The sequence below is a fragment of the Pezoporus occidentalis genome, unplaced genomic scaffold, assembly GCF_034315485.1.
Source record: "Pezoporus occidentalis ecotype Australia unplaced genomic scaffold, CSIRO_AGI_Poc_V1 ctg133, whole genome shotgun sequence".
Taxonomy (NCBI): domain Eukaryota; kingdom Metazoa; phylum Chordata; class Aves; order Psittaciformes; family Psittacidae; genus Pezoporus; species Pezoporus occidentalis.
Window position 1 is genome coordinate 5,150,505 of NW_026913136.1, and position 20,129 is coordinate 5,170,633.

The window sequence follows — 20,129 nt, forward strand, 5'->3', positions numbered from 1 at the left end:
GCATTATTGTCCATTTGCATGCCGACACAAAAAAAAAAACACATACATTATCTCACCTATACACATATACATATTTTATAGACAAGAGATTTCTCACCTATATGCAAATACATATTGTATAGACAGAGATGAACTTCAAAACACAGACCTGATTCTATCAGACCTACACATCTTATTATGGACTATTATTCACTCAAATCTGTAAAACTGTCAAAGGATTTTTATGGGAAAAAATCCATTTTCTTGATCATAAAACCCTCTCTGAAAATAAAAAGAAATACAGAGGACTACTTAACATTTTAAACACTGCCTTCATTCTTACAAAATGTCTATGCCTTCAGACATTATTTATAGTCACGCATATCTAATGTTTTCCGTATTTCTCATAAGACTCGGTAGTCTGGTACTGCTGCAAGATACAAATTTGACAGTTTGCAATAGGATCTGCTCATTGTAGCAAATTATTCTGACAGTAAGTACTATTTAGCCAGCAGTGTATGTTCTTCTAACATACTTACTAAAAATCTTATGAACGCTGACTACAGCACATACACTAAACTATATTTGATACATGATTGCAATGAGTCACCACAATTTTAATGAATTATATACTGCAGTAATGAACTATCGCATAATTTTCAGTTTAGATAGCACACTTTTATATAGTATGCTATTTAAACTATTTCATTAGCAATTTTAAAATTATTCTGAAATATTTTTAAATGTCTCAAGATTCCTGTTGGTTTTGCTCCCATTGCCTGTGAATGTGTGCAACGAGTTAGTTAATGATGTGTGAATGTATGAATGCATGTATGGTATAATGATTTTCCCCAACTGCCCTTCCAGCAATATTTTGTAAATGTTGAATAGTAATCAATACTTCTTTGTATTACCAGAAATGCATAGCAACAGTGGTACACATCCCTGCAAGTATTTCTTTACTGCTTCATGAACACAGCTGCAGTAATAGTTCTGGTAACCCACTGTAGTTTAACAAATGAAATTCATTACAAATTAGAACACAGAAGATGAGCAGTGTCCTCAAATGTCTTTAATACCTTTTTTTTTTAGGTTTCATACATCATTAAAATGGAATGACAGGCAGTACAATATATTTTCATTCTTTTAAAAGCTCATACACATTTTTCGCTTTGATTCCATTCTTCAGTGGCATACCACAGAGAAACCTCTGTATTTTCAGAATTGATGTACCTTTCAATACTGTAATCTTTTGGCTTTCAAGCTCACTATTATTTGCCTTCAGGTGAAAATTTTAAAGTGTATAGGCTTCTAAAAAGAACTTTATGGCTTCAGCCAGATACTGAAAGGCTTGTACATCAGTCATCATCACAGTGTAGATTTCTTTTCAAAATAATATTCCTCACTCAGAGGAACACTTGTGCTTATACTCGGTTCACTTGTCAAATACAAATTTGAGGTCATCAAAAGCTTCAGGGCAACTTTAGCTATTCCAAAACTCATTTTCTACCTCTATTTTGTTGGAGAAATAGGATTTCAAATGCAAAAATAATAGGAAACTCTACTGATAAAGAAACAAAGGCATCTTATGTACATGTTTCAGTACATAATTGCAGTGTCTGCCTGTAAAGACAATCAAATACCCAAGCATTTTAAAACAAGTATCACAAGCAGATAATATATTTTGCTATTGTGTTGATACGCATTCTATCCAAAACATGATTTAGAGTTGCAATCTTAAATATCTAGGTTTAGGAACAGATGCTAATGATCCTATTTAAATGTTTCTTTTGTAACAGATGAAACATTTAAACACTCTCATTTACAACGTCTATGGTTCATTGTAAGTCACGTGTCTGACAAGGGTAAATGACATTAGGCTCAATATTTTTGTTGGCTTGAATTCCTTGGCAATATAATAGTGTTTTTACTTAATTCTATTTTTAAGTCCTACTTTTTATTAAAAGAAAATGACAGACAAGAGAGTACCTATTCTTTCTTTTAAAGGCTAAGTTTATGGTTGAGAGAAGAGTCTGGCTTTTTCACCTCCAGAGACTTTCATGCAGCTACATTTCGTATTTATAATTAGAGCTGAGTAATTAAACTCTTTTGAAAGCAGAGACTGTCTAGGTACTTGGGGAAAAGCTTTTCCCTTCCCAAAGTAAAATGGAGGTTTATCACTGACTTTTACACACACAGGAACCCGCAGTCTCTTTTCTATGATCCAAAGCCTCATACATATACACGGTCAAGGTAAATAGGTTTTCAAAAGCTGTTTACAGTCAGGTTTCTCCTGGGAGACTTTAAGGACATACAGAATAAGGCAAAAAATAAGTTAATAAGGCTAAACTCAGCTAGAAACCTAAGCTTTAACTACTTTTGGGAAATTGTTAGTTGTTGTTAAATTGTGTTGGGATAGAAGCTCGCACCACACTCACAATGGCATAAATTCTCCTCCAAATCACACATTTATTTCAAATTGTCACCAGCTGAAATTCTGCATATACGTTTGGACAACTTTCATGTGCCCCCCTCCACACCATCACTTCTTTACAACTTTGCCTGCTTTTTATCTTCTCTACCATTTTCACTGTGATTAACCAGTACTTAAACTGGCATTTGAGTATTTCCCACCTTTTCATGCTTGTTCATGTCATGTTAAACTTGGAAGAACTAAGTATCTGCAAGCAGCCAGCATACTGTAATTTATGTAAGCTATTGTTTTAAAATGTGTGATGAGGTATATCTCTCCAGCCTCTTAATTTGAGAATCTGTGCATAAACATCTGAATTCAACATACTTGCTTCCTAGCTTGATAATCACAGATTGTCATTCCACATGGCTACTGGACCTCAAAGTGTCTGATGGATGTGACCGTCCAGGCTGAGTTTAAAATAAAGGAAGAAAGCCTGACTCCCTGACAAAAGAGACCAGGACAATCTCTTTTTTCCAGTTACATAAGTTTCAAGTAAAAGGGAAAAGGTATAGTTACAGAGAGGTGAAGTTGAGAATCTGTATGTTCTAGGGTGTTTGTGGGATACTCTCTCCAATGAGGTTGCCTGGGAGGCCTTTTGCTTTCACATAAAAAGCCTACTATCCATCAGTATCATGGGTGTACATATAACACACTGGAAAAAGTTCGGGAAATATGAAAACATTCTGGCATTCTATAAAAACCCAACAACTTACAGACATGAAACAGTTGGACAATATCATTTTAAAGCTATGAGCTACTGTAAGCATAGTACAAGCCTTGATTCTGGAAGGAATGAGTATATGGTGAATATCTGATAATCAAAGAAGTCAGGAATAATGGAGGAGTGACAGGAAACACACTGATTTCAACGCAAAATGTGCAATGAATTAGAACTATTTAACATCAATCAGTATACATACTAGGAAAGTTATGAAAAAAACCCTACCGATATGTTCATGTTTGCACAGATGTTACTTGTAAAAAATAAAACACTGACTTCTTCTTTGATATTCCTCTGTAGATGCTACATTTAAGAAAATGTCAGCTCAGCCTCTACAGATTTCAAAAACACTACATGTTCTGCTTATATTGGTTTCTTACTATTTCAGAGAGAGGGATGTGAAGGAAAGGATGGAGGAAAGAAGGGCTAGAGGAAGGGAGGGGATAGAAAGAAAAGTTTTAAAGCTACTAGAACTAATTGCTCCTGCATTGTAAGATCTAGTTCTGGTATGGATTTATGTAGAATGTAATCTATCCTTTTATATTTGTTTTTCATTGTTTTCTTGTCATGAAAAAAAATTAAAAAAATAAATCAACAAAGCCCATCCCAACCCAAAGGAAGGATGGCATAGTAAGGCACCTCACATTTATTAGCTATCCCATGCTTTAACATAAAATGCGTTATAAAGAGAGGCCCCAAAATGTGTTTTTTTTTGTTAAAAATCATTGCTTATGAAGGCTCAGTATCAACAAAGAATGTAAAAGCTTGCCTTTGCTTATACAGTGAACACTCTGTAACTCCGAATAATGGAGACTGATGAAACAAAAATGTCCTTAACCTAACAAAAAGGACAGCTGTGAAGCAGGAATTGGGTGCTGAAGAACAGGACTGGCAATTCCCACAATTTCAAACAGGAAAGCCGGCCCAAATCAATTACTCACAGATTCCTAGCGCTAACATCAAAGAGTAGAACACTCAGTATGTCAAAGAAGTTAACAGCAGGTCACATGGCATCGGCTGTCCACTCCAAATTACGGAGTATATGATAACACAGAGGAATGAAAGATAATGAAGCTTCAACAAAGCTAGTGAAGGGCCTAGAGCACAAATCTGACAAGGGTACTGGGCCCTTAGTGACATGGCTCAGTGGTGGTTGGGGCGATGGTTGGACCTGATGATTTTAAAGGTCTTTTCCAACCTAGCTGATTCTATGATTCTGCAAGAATGTAAGTGCGGCCAGCTAGGGGGAAGAGGACACAGGAATTCCTAGATAGAGAACAGAATCAATTTGTACATATCTCCCGGCATTCCCCTGAGGCAGAGAACCAACTGTCAGTCTGTATGAGAGCATAGCTAGTATTCTGTAGTATCACAGATCAAGACTAAAGTAAGGATCACATTTGGTTTGAGAATGATGTGGCATGTATACACAAGGTTATTGACAGCAACCTTTAGGGAAGTAGGAGCCCCAAGTTTCAGGAAACAAGAGAAATAATTTACAGAAAGCATCTAATACACAGGGCTTTAGATAAAATATGCAGCACCCATACAATTCCATCCAATAGATATTCCTTAAATAGTTCTTTTAATACAGAATATCACAACGTTATTCAGGAGACAGTTTAGCTAGCATATTCACTGTGAAAGAAAACAGAGTAAAACCATCAGATACAGCAAATTATTTGCAATAAAAGCCAGAATTTAAAAGTAGACAGACTTCTCGTGTTTCTAGAGCAAATGCTCCTTTATCCAAGGAGTACTATTTTATTGGTCTATTAACATTAAAATATTATAGAGCCTTTCAAAATGGTCATACTGCTTACTTTCCTTAAATTAGTACCAGCCTAGCTATTTCATTATAAATTCAATGTCAGGAACTAATTCTTGGAAAAATAAGGTTTAATGAATCAAACCAGGAATAAACGGCTTCCTTTCATCACAGTAACTGTCCACTACCTGCAGCAATACTACATTTATGGCTTTTATAAAGTACATTTTCTCACATTTTAATTGTACTCAGCCGAGTTCCTTCTGCACAATATTAATTCAATTAAAAAAAAAAAAACAAACTCTTTTACTTTAAAAAACAGACTTATGGAAAGTAAGTAATATATTTCTAAACATTCAGGGACTCACAGGAGACCAAAAGAGTATATACAGCTTAATACAGTCCCTAGTGCTTCAATGTGATTTTATATTAACGGAGTCTTTAAGAACTTAAAAAGCACAAAGGACTATAAGCAATTTTCTATCACATGAACAAAAGAATAGAAGAAAAAGCTCTCCATTATAAACAACTGATTAACATAACTGCTTTATGTTTAGCAGAAATAACATAGAAATCACAAATCACGTAACTTCACAAATTCTGGCTCCATACTTTCATAATCAATTATTTAGAATTAATTCAAGCATCTTTTAAAAGACATTTTTCAAAGGATGTGAGAAAACAAGTGTTAAGACTTTGAACAGAAATGTAGAATGGTTTGTCATTTGAAGAGAAGGCTATCAATTTAAACAACCTAAACTTGTACTCCACATTTAGAAGTACAACTACAAAACACAGACACATACAAAAAATAATTAAATGAAAACGTAATGCAAAGATTCATAGTTCAAAATGAGCAAGTACAAGGTTAGGCAGACCAAGAACCACTTTGGAAATACTGTGGGGCAGATCCAGAAAACTGATCCAAACAGTAAGGAGGATAGTCATATATATTGCACATAGCAGAGTATTTACACTGCTTGTACACCAGCCTTCTTGAATGAGTTATTCTAGATGTAACACAGGATGCAACTGCTAGTAGCTGATGCACTTTCATTTAGGTTTTCCAGTAGCTTTTGAAATTCCTCAGGAAACAGTTTTTTCCATCCATTATAATGTGTGATCTGTTTTGTGCATTTCTGCGCCACAGATGGTAGAGATACCATGTATCAAGCAGATCATACATCCATTTATCTTCATAAATAGTTCCTTGAGGCAAAAATCCATAATCAAAAGACCTCACAAATATGGACTGTGGGATATTCACAGCCTGTTTGGGTTTCAATACTTTCCCTACCAATACAGTTCCAGAACTGAAACTTTCACAGCTTTCACAGGTCAAGTTTGTTATTCTTCTTTTTGAGGGAGGGTAGGTTCAAACTCCTTTTGATAAAATACCAAATGCTCTTAACAGTGTTAATCAGTTGTCATTATATGTCAAAAAAAGCCCATCCTGATAAAACCCTGGTTCTTTATTCCTTACTGTCCTGGGTTCAGCAGTAGCAGTCATTTTTCTCCTTCTTGGTAGCTGGTGTAGTGCAGTGTTTTGACTTTCAGCTCGGGAACAGAGCTGATAACAAGCGATGTTTTGGTTTGGCCAAGGACTTTGTGAGCCTCATGCTCTGCCAGGGAGGAGGGGGAGCCAGGAGGAAGCAGAGACAGGACACCTGACCCAAACTGACCAAAGAGGTATTCCATACCCCAGCACGTCATGCCCAGGAGGTAACTGGGAGTTAGCCGGAAGGGCTGGGGGATGGCAGGGTTGGAGGAGGTATCGGTCAGAGCTTGCTCGGGCTGGGGGGGGGCAAGTTATCAGTCGGCTGGTGGTGAGATGATGTATTCTCTTCCCTTGTTATTTCCTTTATCATTGTTATTATTGGTGGTAGCAGTAGTGATGTGTGTTATACCTTACTTACTAAACTGTTCTTATCTCAACCCGTGGGAGTTGCATTCTTTTCGATTCTCCTCTCCGTCCCTCTGTGAGTTGGGGGAGGGCAAGAAGGGGGGGAGTGAGTGAACGAATTACCTGACTGGGTTTAAACCACGACAGTTCTTTTTGGCACCCAACGTGGGGCACGAGGGGTTGAGATAACGACAGATCTGACTGGATTAATAGTCACTCATCACAATGACGATTTATTGGCTCTCAGAGTTGTTGATCTCACAGCTTCAGAATGTTGTAACTTACTTAGAGCCGGTATTTGCTGTGCTAGTGTTCATCAAGTGTGGGGCCTGGGCTAAGGTTCTTGTCTCACTGTGCTTTATGGCAATGGCTTGTAACTCGGGCGGGTTCCAGCAGCAGGGCGGGACGGACGTGGCCGCGGACTTGTACCTGGCCGTCCGGCTGCTCTTCACCGGCCTGGCCCTCACCCTACTCTCCATCTTCGTGAGGCTGCGGGGAGCCGAGGGGGAGCGGCCCCGGGAGCCGGCGGCAGCCGAACCGGCCCGGGAGAGCGGCCCCGGGGACCAAGCGGCGGCGGGAGCGGGGCCGGAGGCCGCGAGGGGACGGCTGCCGGTGGAGGAGGCCGGGGCGGTCGAGGAGAGAAAGGAAGCGGCTGCCGAGCAACGGGAGAAGGCGGCGGAGGAGCCGAGCCTCGCGGAGGAGCCGAGCCCCGCGGCCGAGCCCAGCCCCGCGACGGCCGAGAGCATCCCCCGGAAGCCGCCCGTCGAGCCCCAGGAGGATGCAGGAGACCACGCAGCATTTCCCAGCAAGGCGGAGGAGGAAGAGCTGGACTCAGGAAAAGAGAAGCTGGCGGTGGGAGAGCCGGCAAGCACAGCAGCTACACCAGCCCCAGTGACAAGTACAGCAGCATCGTTTGAGAGTTCTGAAGGTTTTGAATGGCCTTTGGGTATCCTTGGGACCTGCCTGCTGATTGTGATGGGGATCAGCATGTTGGCACACACACAGACTGTGTTCTACCCACAACCATTTTGTCTGATCTCAAAAGTTAAGCAGAGTCAGGTTTGGGTCTTGTCTGGGGTTAGACGAGGATATGGGGGGACCAAGAGGTTTTCTCCAAGGCTGGACAGTCATGAGTGGCAGGGTGTGTGGGACAGTATGGGCAAGTATCTAGTCCACTGGGCCCCTCCAGTGCTTTGGAAGCGTCGGAGATGGAAGGCAGCTGTGTGGAGTCCCCAGCAACAAGCTGCAGAAACTGCTGAAGGGGACAGTGAATTATTTTAAGCCTGGTGGGCCCATGGCACTTCAGGCCATCAGAGCAGAGATGCAACATAGAGATGGACTCATGATCAAGGGGTGGACTTAACAATGGACACTATTGCCCAGGTTATTCATGAGTGTGAACACTGCACACAGTCTCTCCTGCTCTGGAAGACTGGTACAAGAGATGGAGACTGACATCATGGACCAGATGGACTCAGCAGCTTTATAGGGACTGGTCCATGCACTAAGATAAGAGTGATGATATATTGAAAATGTGGGATCTGAGCATGACGTGAATGGTATGGAATAAGGGGTGGATAATGTCCTGGGTTCAGCAGTAGCAGTCATTTTTCTCCTTCTTGGTAGCTGGTGTAGTGCAGTGTTTTGACTTTCAGCTCGGGAACAGAGCTGATAACAAGGATGTTTTGGTTTGGCCAAGGACTTTGTGAGCCTCATGCTCTGCCAGGGAGGAGGGGAAGCCAGGAGGAAGCAGAGACAGGACACCTGACCCAAACTGACCAAAGAGGTATTCCATACCCCAGCACGTCATGCCCAGGATGTAACTGGGAGTGAGCCGGAAGGGCTGGGAGACTGCAGGGCTGGAGGAGGTATCGGTCAGAGCTTGGTCGGGCTGGGGGGGTGAGTTATCGGTCGGCTGGTGGTGAGATGATGTATTCTCTTCCCTTGTTATTTCCTTTATCATTATTATCATTGGTGGTAGCAGTAGTGATTTGTGTTATACCTTAGTTACTAAACTGTTCTTATCTCAACCCGTGGGAGTTGCATTCTTTTCGATTCTCCTCTCTGTCCCTCCGGGAGCAGGGGGAGGGCAAGAAAGGGGGGGAAGTGAGTGAACGAGTTGCCTGACTGGGTTTAAACCACGACACTTACCTTAAAAATAGTTTACTGGTTATGAACCTTGCAATAATCACAAGTCAAATTTTTAATAGATCTGAAATATTGGAACACCCTAATAGCAAATAATATATGAAGCATATATGAATATACTACTCACCAATTTTAATCTTTGCAAAGGTATTCTGCTAGTGTCTATCGGAGTACGTTCTGTGACATTACCAAATCTGACTTCCGGGATGGCAACTGCACATATTACATGTGCCCACCTGTGAAAAGTGGCAAGTCAAGAATACCACCAAAAAAAAACTCTATAGAAATACAAGTGCTTAAGATGTTTCATTACTTACTGTGTGGGGTTTTGGTTTGTTTGGTTTTGGTTTTTTTTTATTATGGCAACCATCCCCAGATCCTTCCTTACTAGGATGTCCTACATTTCTTTGAAACATATTTAACAAAACTTACAACACTAGCACTTCATGTAAATATATTTTCAGACTGTGGTTTTATTGCAACATTGTTTTTAAGCATCTTCCATGTGCAATTTATTAAGTTTAAAGGTTTTGTAGTTGTGCTACCCAGGTGCATAAGTAAAGACCACACTATTTGATTTGTGTGCAGTTTTATCACCACAGCATTTTTGATTAACATTACTCAGACCTGAATAACTTAGGCAACAAAACATGATTACGATCACAGTCTATCGAAGAGCAAAACATACTATCAAGACCTTCTGTTTACAGACACAAATGCACAGAAGCAGCAAACTGATGAGGCTGTTACTGTAATTCCCAGCACGAACTGGACAGCTTTGAGCAGTGGAAGCACCTATAATGACAGAGTGTGCATATTATATAAAGAGAGAAGCTAACAACGTTAATCAAGAGTAGCCTTCTGAGACTACTTCTAAAATCTTTTTGGGGGGTTGTCAACTAGTAAATCTGAAGAAAAGGAAATATTTCCATTCCTTGACTCCTATTTGCTTTATTTCCTGTCATTCATTGTACATCTTGTATCATTACCCCATTTCCTCTTTTATTGTAAGCCCTGAATGCTTGCCTCACTCCACTTTCTGTGGATTTCCAGAGACACACATTATATGAGCATCTTAGCAGATTAACATGAATGCAGGCTGGTGATGCAACAGAGCAGAAATAATTTCTCTTTCCTGCACTAGAATGATGCTATTTCAGTAACTCATCTTTGACAAAAATATATGGAAAAATATAATATGACATACAAGGACTAAACAAACTGCTGTCATGTAACACTGAAGTTGTATTGGCCTAAGTGTCAAATAAGAGCTGTAGGTAAAGATAACATATCAATCAGCAAATTACACAGTTTAGCCCAAATAAAAGCTGTTTAAGCTTGTAGATTTATCATTTTATTATGGTGACAGTATTGTTTATATTTTGATTTACGGAAAAAAAAAAACTTGCATTGAGACTTTTTAACTTTTGTTAGCACCCTTTTCTTTGCTGCCTGTCCAACTGCAGAACTACACTGTCTAACCATCCAAGCTTTATGGTACAGAAATGCTATAAATAAAATGCCTTTTCAATGAATCTTCCCCCAAGCCTTTATACTCTGACATGTCTCAACATAACAGACTCTAAACAATTGCTGTGTTCTGTTGAAAAAAATTCCATAATGGCAAATTGTTACACACAGACCCTATTTAATTCATTAACTTTAACTCTAAGTAATGCTCATCCCATCTCTCTAATTGTTACTTGAAAGGGAAAGAAGGAGCAAAGGGAATGCACATGTTGGATTTTAACCTTGTTGGCAAAAAAAAAAAAAAAAAAAAGGCATAATTAGAACACAATCTTCCAAAAACTGGAATTGTACCTGATGCTAAAAGATAGATGAAAGACTCAACATGTGAACATATGTAGCACTCTTAAGGTGTTGCAGAAACAGGAAAACAAAAATTGACCTACTTTTACAGAATTCTCATTTCATAAACCTGTAACAGTAACTCACAGAGATATGTAATGCAAAGCCAAAGACTTTAGATACAGTTATGCAGAGAAACTAACTTCCTGCAAACCTCTGCAGATTTTTTCTATGTAAATCCTATGAAACATTTCTAAAACATTTGAATCGATTTAAAAAAAAAGAGGTACATGTTCTAAAAGATGCAACATGCCGTCTATCACAAATATCAAAGGGCATGATAAATTCTACTGAGATGACACTTCTGCAGCTGAGAATTTTCATGTGTTGGTTAACAATATTAACGTTTGCTGAAGGTAAGATTTGTCCTCTGAGTTTCCGATAAACCTTCTCCTAACTGAACAATTTACAAGGGTCATGCAAGCAATTGCAAATCACTGATACATAAATTTTTACCTGGTAAGTGGAAAAGAATGTTGCAACTAGATCATCTCTTACCACTCCATTCCAAAGGGTTAAAGAAAGGTATCTATATGATATTGCTAGGCTACTGAAATAATTTAATTAATTATGAAAAAATTCAAAATGCATAAAGACTGCTCCACTACTAGAGTTGAAAAAGATATTAAGCTGCAGCACTCTCCATTTTATCCGTTCGGGTTACTTGCTATAGTATTCTATCATCCAAATATAGAGAAAAATACTGATGCTGTTAATAGCATGATATCAGCAACAATATTATTTTTGACATGGCATGATAGAAGCGTATATTAAAACCACATCAAAATATAAAATTATTTCAATATTATTCAAATTGATTAATTAAATGTACTGTTTCTAGAAGTTTAAAGACATTGCATTAAATTCTGTAATCATAAGTTTCCAGGACAGAAGAAGAAAATGTATTTCGCTGTTTGATTAGACTTGCCTATGCAAACAATGACAAATGAGCTCCCATTACTATCTTATACAAAGGCCAGCAGGGTAATATCTGGAACAAGTTGGTGTGTGCAAATACTAAAACAAATGTATATTTTAGCACCTAAATATTTCACAAAATGCCAGTGGCACTAGTAATTTTAATTCTGCAATGATTCAGCTTAAAGGGACACAGTCACGTGATTAGGTTTACAAACACTTTCTACATGGGAACGGGTTGGGAATAAAGCTTAAAACAAGTACACAGTCCCGAGCAGTATTATACTTACTTCTTGTCAGTAGTTTGCTTTAATGCCCCACCTCTCAAATTGCAGAGACAACATTCCTAAAAAAAAAATAGTGTGGGAAAAAAGTGAGCTTTATTGACTGGTTAGAAATACGTTTTTATTGAGCTAATCTTAAGGATATGCAAATTGCTAATGTAATTAATCACAGGGTTACAAACTGCCACTTATAAGCATTGCATTTCCTTACAGAAAAAAATATAAGAATAGAGTAGCAAAAAGAGAAACAAGTCATATGAGCTAAAGAAAAGAATTCTAAGTATTACTCATAAACACAGTAACAGAAACATTTTGAAAGTGATACTAAATAAAAAGGCATTTAATCATTGTGCCATGACACCACAGAAAGGCTGGAACTTCAGTATAGATTATTAAGGTAAATCAAAGTAAAATTACACATAACTAGTTTAACAGAAGTTACTATGAAACTGACTCACAACTCTTTTTCGTTTTCTTTCTTTTTTTTCTTTCCCAAAAGTTCCCTTTGCTGCAGTAGACCTTCAGTTCCTTGATCTTTACCACAACTCTATCTGCTTTCAGGACACTCAGCAAGGTATATTTCAGTGTTTCCTTGACGATACACCAAACAGGGCTTTTCCTACCTCTACTTAAAATTGTGTCTTTGAACATATACACAGGCTTTTCTTCTTTTCAACCCTTCTCTCTCTTCAGTCTCCTCCTTTTCTGAATCTACCTTTTCCCCAATTTTCTTTTTTTTCCATGTCGCTTCACACGAACAAGTAAGAAAGTATTTCCAATGTTAGCTACTTTTCTTTCTGACCTCATTTCTCTGGTCTCTACAAAGAACCAAATGCACAAAACTAAGTTAAAATATCCTGTGCCTGTATACCTGTACTCATAAAGAGCGCTTGTCTTCCAAACCTCTAAAATCCAGTTCCCTTTACAGAGAAAAACAAAAAACAAAAAACAACAACAAAAAAAAAAAACAAACACAAACCAACAAAGAAAAACCAACAGAGAACTGTTATGCAACACTCTAGTCTAACCTCATCTTAAAGCCTCCAATAACGAAGAGATCATGTCTGCCAGAAATCTGTTTGAATGCTTATAAAAAGCATGTCAACCACACCACACAGCTTGGTGTCATTGGCAAACCTGCTGAGGGTGCACCAGTCCCACTGTCCATTTTGCCGACAAAGATGTGGAAGAGCACCGGCCCCAATACTGACCCCTGGGAAACATCACTTGTCACCAGTCTCCACTTGGACATTGGGCTGTTGACCCCAACTCCCTGAGTGAGACCATCCAGACAATACCTTATCCAGAGTGGTCTGTCTGTCAAATCCATGCCTCTTCAGTTCAGAGACAAGGATGCCCTGTGGGACGGTGTCAAATGCTTTGCACAAGTCCAGGTAGATGATTTCAGTTCCAGCACTGTGGCCTCATCATAAAAGGCCACCAAATTTGTCAGGCACAGTTTGCCCATAGTGAAGCCATGCTGACTGTCACCAGTCACATCCTTATAATCCATGTGCCTTAGCACAGTTTCCAGTAGGATCTGCTCCATGCTGGAGACCAAGGTGAAACTGACTGACCTGTAGATCCCTGAGTCTTCCTTGTTTTCCATTTTAAAAATGGGAGTAATGTTTCCCCTTTTCCAGTCAGCAGTAACTGCACCAGACTGCCATCACTTCTCAAACAGATAATGGCTTGGCAGTACATCCACCATTTGCCTCAGGACCCACAGAGGTATTTTTTCAGGTCCCACGGACTTGTGCGAGGTGACACTGACTGGTCTGTATATTGAGCCCAGAGAAAACAGGTAGCTGTTTTCTCTTATGCAGGATCTATAAGAAACAAATTTAATCACTTTTGAAAAAACACTCATACAAATCTCTGGTGAGCAAGCAGTACGTGATAACTGTTCACAGTCTGGTGGATATAGGCTACAGCAACTTAGATTCATAAGAACTAAAAAATTTCACCAGCATTCATATCAATTAAAAGCCCATTAAATCCACTTTGTTAATCACGTTTGCCTTGCAATACATTGTCCTCTATCCATGCAACATGGTTATTACTCTACCTCCAGTTTCAACATGCTGCAAGCAAATAAAATACAGGGGACTCAATATTTAGAAAAACTAATATTCCTAACACAGGAATACCTGCCACAAATGGCAGTGAAATCACATGTATGTAAGTAACTATTACTCATGTTCTCAAAGAGAAGGAAAGAAAGTGTTTGTGCTTCCTTGTATGCCTACCGTCAGCCTTCATGTAAAAGTCAGGATAGGAACAGACTTCACTATAGACCATCACCTTGGAACATATCCGACATCTGATCACTATTACTTTGCAAATCCTTTAAACAAGTAATTGTCATTTGTATTTGCATTAAATAATAATTTCTTAAGCATATTATTTTACACTTATCTAAATTAAATCTTGACCGTTTTAAATTGCTCATCTCCTTAAAAGATCTCCATAACATTCTAGAATTACAAAAGAAAACTCTTTCAGTATCTATATAAAGTAAAACATTTCCATATAATTCACAAGCTTTAGCACACTAACATTCATCTTTTAGCTTTTTAGTGACGACAATGTATTTTTTTCATAGCAATACAGATCATATGCAGAGTTTCTGGAGTAAACACTTCCCCTTGTTTTTACTGAAATTGAATTTTGCAACCAGCATTCCTAATACGGTTTATTTTTCATTTCTCTGTTTCAAACACTGCTAGAAGCTGGAGCAAAAGCCTGGTGAATGTGAATTAACTATGCATCCTTTGGTACATACATCCAAAAGATGTATCACCTTTTTTGGAATGGTATGTCACTACTCAGGCATAGCTGCATATTGATTATTGTTGCATGGATAAATACCACACAGAACACATGCCTGTTCACTCTCATTTATATCTTAAAATTAATGCATTCGGCTGTCTCTGAGCATTTTTTACACTCTGCCAAAATTCAGTCATATAGACAGTACTGCTTATAAAAAGCAGTTTTCACAGTTCCATATTAGCATACTTACTTCATCAGAAATAACATTCTGCATGAGACAGGAAGCTGTCTGACACAGCAAAGCAACAATGTTCAGACAAGCCGTAGCAGAGGGATATATAGTAAGTCATATAATCGGTATTCTTATGGGCAACTATGAACATGTCCCACATGATCCCCTTTTTTGATAAACTGCTATTTCTCTTTTCCTCTAAGATCCTGTAAATTACAATGGCATCTCTGAAGAATTATATTTATCCTGTTAAATGAAATATGTAACTTATGTCAGTGGATGAACAAAGGGTAACGTAAGCCTTATTTTTAATTTAATCATAAACAGATAAATCAGGTTACTCCTTTCCTTTTTGCCATTTTCCATCTGCAGCCCCTTAGTCACACAACTGCAACATTTTCACCTACTGCCTTCATCTGCCTTTGACTAAGGCAATTTATTATTTGCATATTGTAGAAGACTGAGAAAGCAGTAGGGAATGTTTGCCCAAGACTTATATTCTTCCCCAGGTATCCATTTGCAGCTGTGCTAGAGAGAGGATAACAGGCTAAAACAAACTTCAGTTTAATTCATTATGGCAGATCTTACTAGTCTATGTAAACTGCCATTTTAAAGTTTTACAAAATGTATTTTAAAATGTTTTAGAAAAGATATCTAAGTATTAGGAAAATACCATTGCTTAGCACTGCTAAGTTTACACTGCTATATACATTATATATAATACACACATTTTTCCATATATTTGTCAGGTTTATGATTTTGAAAAGCAAACAGAATGCACTCAGATTTATATAATAATATATTATTATCATGTTATTGTGGTAAGATTATTATCAAATATTCATTTAGCAGTGATACCAGAATGAATCATTTCAAGTAAGTATATATTTTGGCTAGTGGTCTGAAGCCTTGCAGTGTTGATAACAGAATGACAGAATATTTTGGGCTGGAAGGAATCACCTGCAAAACGCCTTCCATGGGCATAAACACCTTCCAACCAGGTTGCTCAGAGCTCCACCCAGCATGACCTTGAACACTTCCAGGGACTGGAAGACACAACTTCTCTGGGCAACTGGTGTCTCACCATCCTCATAGTGAAGTATTATTTCATCCTTATATCTAACCTACATCTACCCTCTCTCAGCTTAAAGCCTTTACACCCACGACATCAGCACTAAGCAGGACAATACTTACCCAGATAACAATATATTTCCATTTCCTTTTTTTTTTTTTTAACAACTATTTGACCTGTGTGCTTGCTGACTCTGACTTGTCTTTAAAAGCACTCAAAAATCTGTAATCTATGAAAAGCCATTAGGATACAGCTGTTTCCTAAATATTTTTAATAAGAGGTGAGAACAGTTCATTTCAATTTTAAGGATCAACTGCTACAAAGCTGACTCACAATAACGCTGATTTACTAGTCTCATTTAAAAGTAGCTAATTAAAACAGACATCTAATCTTGAACTATGCCAGAGCTAAGTCAAATAGATACAAATTGTATGGCTAAGGCTAATAAATATCTTTTGTTTTCTTCAAACAACTCTGGTAGGTTTTTTAGAGAGGAACCTTCGAACTGAAAATAGATACCCTTAAGTCTTCCATCTTCTCTCCCAATGTCCAAGGTCACACTTCCTAGTAGTATTAACACAGTTGTACATTTGGATATGGCATTGCTGCCTTTTCGGCTACCTCATTTCCCAGCTTATTTATATTTGTGTCTATATTTATGCCTGTGTAAAGAGAAGGGTTGGTGCTTCTTTCAAAGCATCTGAAAACGTCGTTTTCAGCAATGATCCATTAATGAATATTTTAATCTTTCCATACCAGGGGAATCATTTCCACTCAGAAATAGCTTTTGAGATTATTTAATTTCAATTCAGAGACTGCTACTGCATCAAGTTATTACTTTAAAATTAGCTTTTCAGAGACAATTTTTTAAGGACAAAATATTCCTAAAAATAACAGACAAATTGAGAGTTGCCTAGTACAAGGATTCACTTTCCCGTCTAGGAGCACCATTTCTTAACAGAGTTGATAGATGCTACCAGTGTAACTAGCAACCTTCATTTGTATATAATCACCGTCAAACTTCCACCATCTGCCTCAACAATGAACAATGCCATTAATTTTTATTGTTAATAAGAATTTTGAGAAAGGAATTTCCTTTTTTTTTTCCAGAAAATGTTATAGAAAAATCTTACTCTGTGCAAAAGAATAAGCCATTATCATTACTTTTAGCACTTTGTACGTACTTAAAGTTCAAACTGATTGAGGAGGCTGAGTACTCCCATAAAAGAGAAATCCACCATGGGTTAATATTTATTTAATATGTAGACACATCTTCAGCTGCAAGGTTAAAGTAGGTTCTTGAAAATTGAAGATGGTCACACTTCTGCTATGGATAAACATTTTACTTTTTTAGATGCTTTCAAACCTGTTGAAGATATCGATCTTTGGGAATTTCAAGTTTACAAATCATCGGTTACTGAAATTCCAAATTTCAGCAGCCTAATCCTGCAAATATTCATCCTGGCCTGCCCTTCATTCAGAGATCGACTTGAAATTTCCTTGCAATTGCAGCTCCCATGTCATGGCAGGCCCAGGCACTAGAGAGCAAGGAGTCTTGCAGTGCTGTCCATGACACAGCATTGTTGGGAACAGTGATCTGCATGAATGCAAAAAAAGCAGGAGAAAGTTGCCTGGATAATAAGACGTGGAAAAGGACAGGAAAGGGAGGAGAGACAGGGAACGGGAGTAGGGACAGAGTTCTGCAGTCAGAGAAGGAATGGGAAATGGTGGGGCTGAGGCTGAAGTAAGAATCAAAACACTCATTACAGGTAACTGGAGTAAAAATAACTCCCACACTTGGCAGAAGGACATATATGTCCTTTCACCACAACATGCATCTCTGAAATAAAAAACATATATAAAATATGAAATGGAGGCTGTTATATTGCTGGATATGAAATACTTTCTGCAATAGTCGTTACTGGTAACCCAGTTTAAGAAAACATTTACAGAAGAAAGAGTGACTGACCCACCCATCTGACAGTACACATTAGATTTAAACCTAAACATTTTTAGATGAGAATCTGTATCTTCAAGAAAGCAGCATAGCACCGGCTCTGCAGGACAGGATATTCTGCTACTGCCTATTTCCAGGGGTTTTTTACCCCTCAGTGATTTTGCAGCAGTACTCCTGAAGATCAGATACGGTCTCTGAGTACAAATTTAGATTAGAAGAGGCTGGTGGAGGTTCTCCGCTCCAATTGCAGCACCAAGGATAGATTCAAAGCTGCATCTGACTGAAATCCTACTTCACCCTGTAGGGAATGGACAACCTGTCCTTTGTAAGATGAGAATACTCAGAAACCCGGAGCTGCCCAAAGCTATTAAGATTTGGGCACACAGTGGTACCAGTGGTAAAGTTTGATTTGGCGAACTGCAATGAAAGGAATCCAAGGTAAAAATGGACTTTGGGTCTGAGTACTATGGCAATCAGGTTAAAAATATATTTCCCAAGTTTAACTCTGCAATTTTGTTTCTGTGACCTGGACAGGCTGGAGAGTTGGGCAGGGAATAACTTGATGAAATATAACAAGGGAAAGTGTAGAGTCCTGCATCTGGGCAGGAACAACCCCAGGTTCCAGTATAGGTTGGGAAGCGACCTGTTAGAGAGCAGTGTAGGGGAGAGGGACCTGGGGGTCCTAGTGGACGACAGGATGACCATGAGCCAACACTGTGCCCTTGTGGCCAAGAAGGCCAATGGCATCCTGGGGTGTATTAGAAGGGGGGTGGTTAGTAGGTCGAGAGAGGTCCTCCTTCCCCTCTACTCTGCCCTGGTGAGACCGCATCTGGAATATTGTGTCCAGTTCTGGGCCCCTCAGTTCAAGAAGGACAGGGACCTGCTGGAGAGAGTCCAGCGCAGGGCAACTAAGATGATTAAGGGAATGGAGCATCTCCCTTATGAGGAAAGACTGAGGGAGCTGGGTCTCTATAGTTTGGAGGAGAGGAGACTGAGGGGTGACCTTATTAGTGTCTATAAATATATAAAGGGGGAGTGTCACGAGGATGGAGCCAGGCTCTACTCAGCGGCAAACAATGATAGGACAAGGGGTAATGGGTACAAACTGGAACACAAGAGGTTCCACTTAAACTTGAGAAGAAACTTCTTCTCAGTGAGGGTGACGGAACACTGGAACAGGCTGCCCAGGGAGGTTGTGGAGTCTCCTTCCCTGGAGACATTCAAAACCCGCCTGGACACATTCCTGTGTAACATTATCTAGGTGTTCCTGCTCCGGCAGGGGGATTGGACTAGATGATCTTTTGAGGTCCCTTCCAATCTCTAGCATACTGTGATACTGTGTGATAAGGGAAACTCAGTACATCCAAACCTGCCAACAAACATTGTGTCAAACACTGGTTTCTACAAGCAATATATATCCTGTTAATAGACTAATACCAAAACCAGAAAGAAATATTATGCTCCCCACTTCTGAATCTACACATGGTTACTATGAACACATTTATATGTAATTCTTCTTGCAAATCACCTTTTGCCAGCAAAGGCTTGGGCAAATACAGATTTATAGATAGATAGATAGATGATAGATAGATAGATAGATAGATAGATAGATAGATAGATAGATAGATAGATAGATAGATAGATTAGATAGATAGATAGATAGAAAAAGAGCAGGCCTTTTTTTTTATTTTCTAATAAAAGAGAAAATCCACAGAAAGTTTAAGGTTTTAACCCTTCTTGTTAAAGACAGATTTTCATGCCAAATAATTTCTTTTTACTAACAATATCCATACGGTTTTAAAGCTTGGTAGCAGGACTAGTCTGAAAACTGATATGGATATTTATGAACAATATCCACATGGTTTTAAAGCTTGGTAGCAGCACTAGCCTGAAAATTAAAATACTGTATACCAATTCACATATAGTGCGTTAATTTTGGCAGTTATCAGGCTCTGAAAACAGGAGTTTATGATGTAAAAGCTGATATAGTATCAGTGAGAAGGGCACCACAATATAAAGATTGCTCA

The 20,129-nt window shown here is 38.6% G+C and overlaps 1 protein-coding gene across 1 annotated transcript in view; it reads right to left on the reverse strand.

Moving 5' to 3' along the window:
* The window catches only part of LOC134158768 (lysine-specific demethylase 4C-like), a 132,439-nt gene that overhangs the window by 63,177 nt on the left and 49,133 nt on the right, over nucleotides 1-20,129 (reverse strand). The window contains exons 9-10 of the mRNA XM_062609068.1: nucleotides 12,073-12,128; nucleotides 9,123-9,231 (exon numbers count right to left, since the gene is read on the reverse strand). Coding sequence (XP_062465052.1) covers nucleotides 9,123-9,231; nucleotides 12,073-12,128 — 165 coding nt within the window. The remainder of the gene's footprint in view (nucleotides 1-9,122; nucleotides 9,232-12,072; nucleotides 12,129-20,129) is intronic.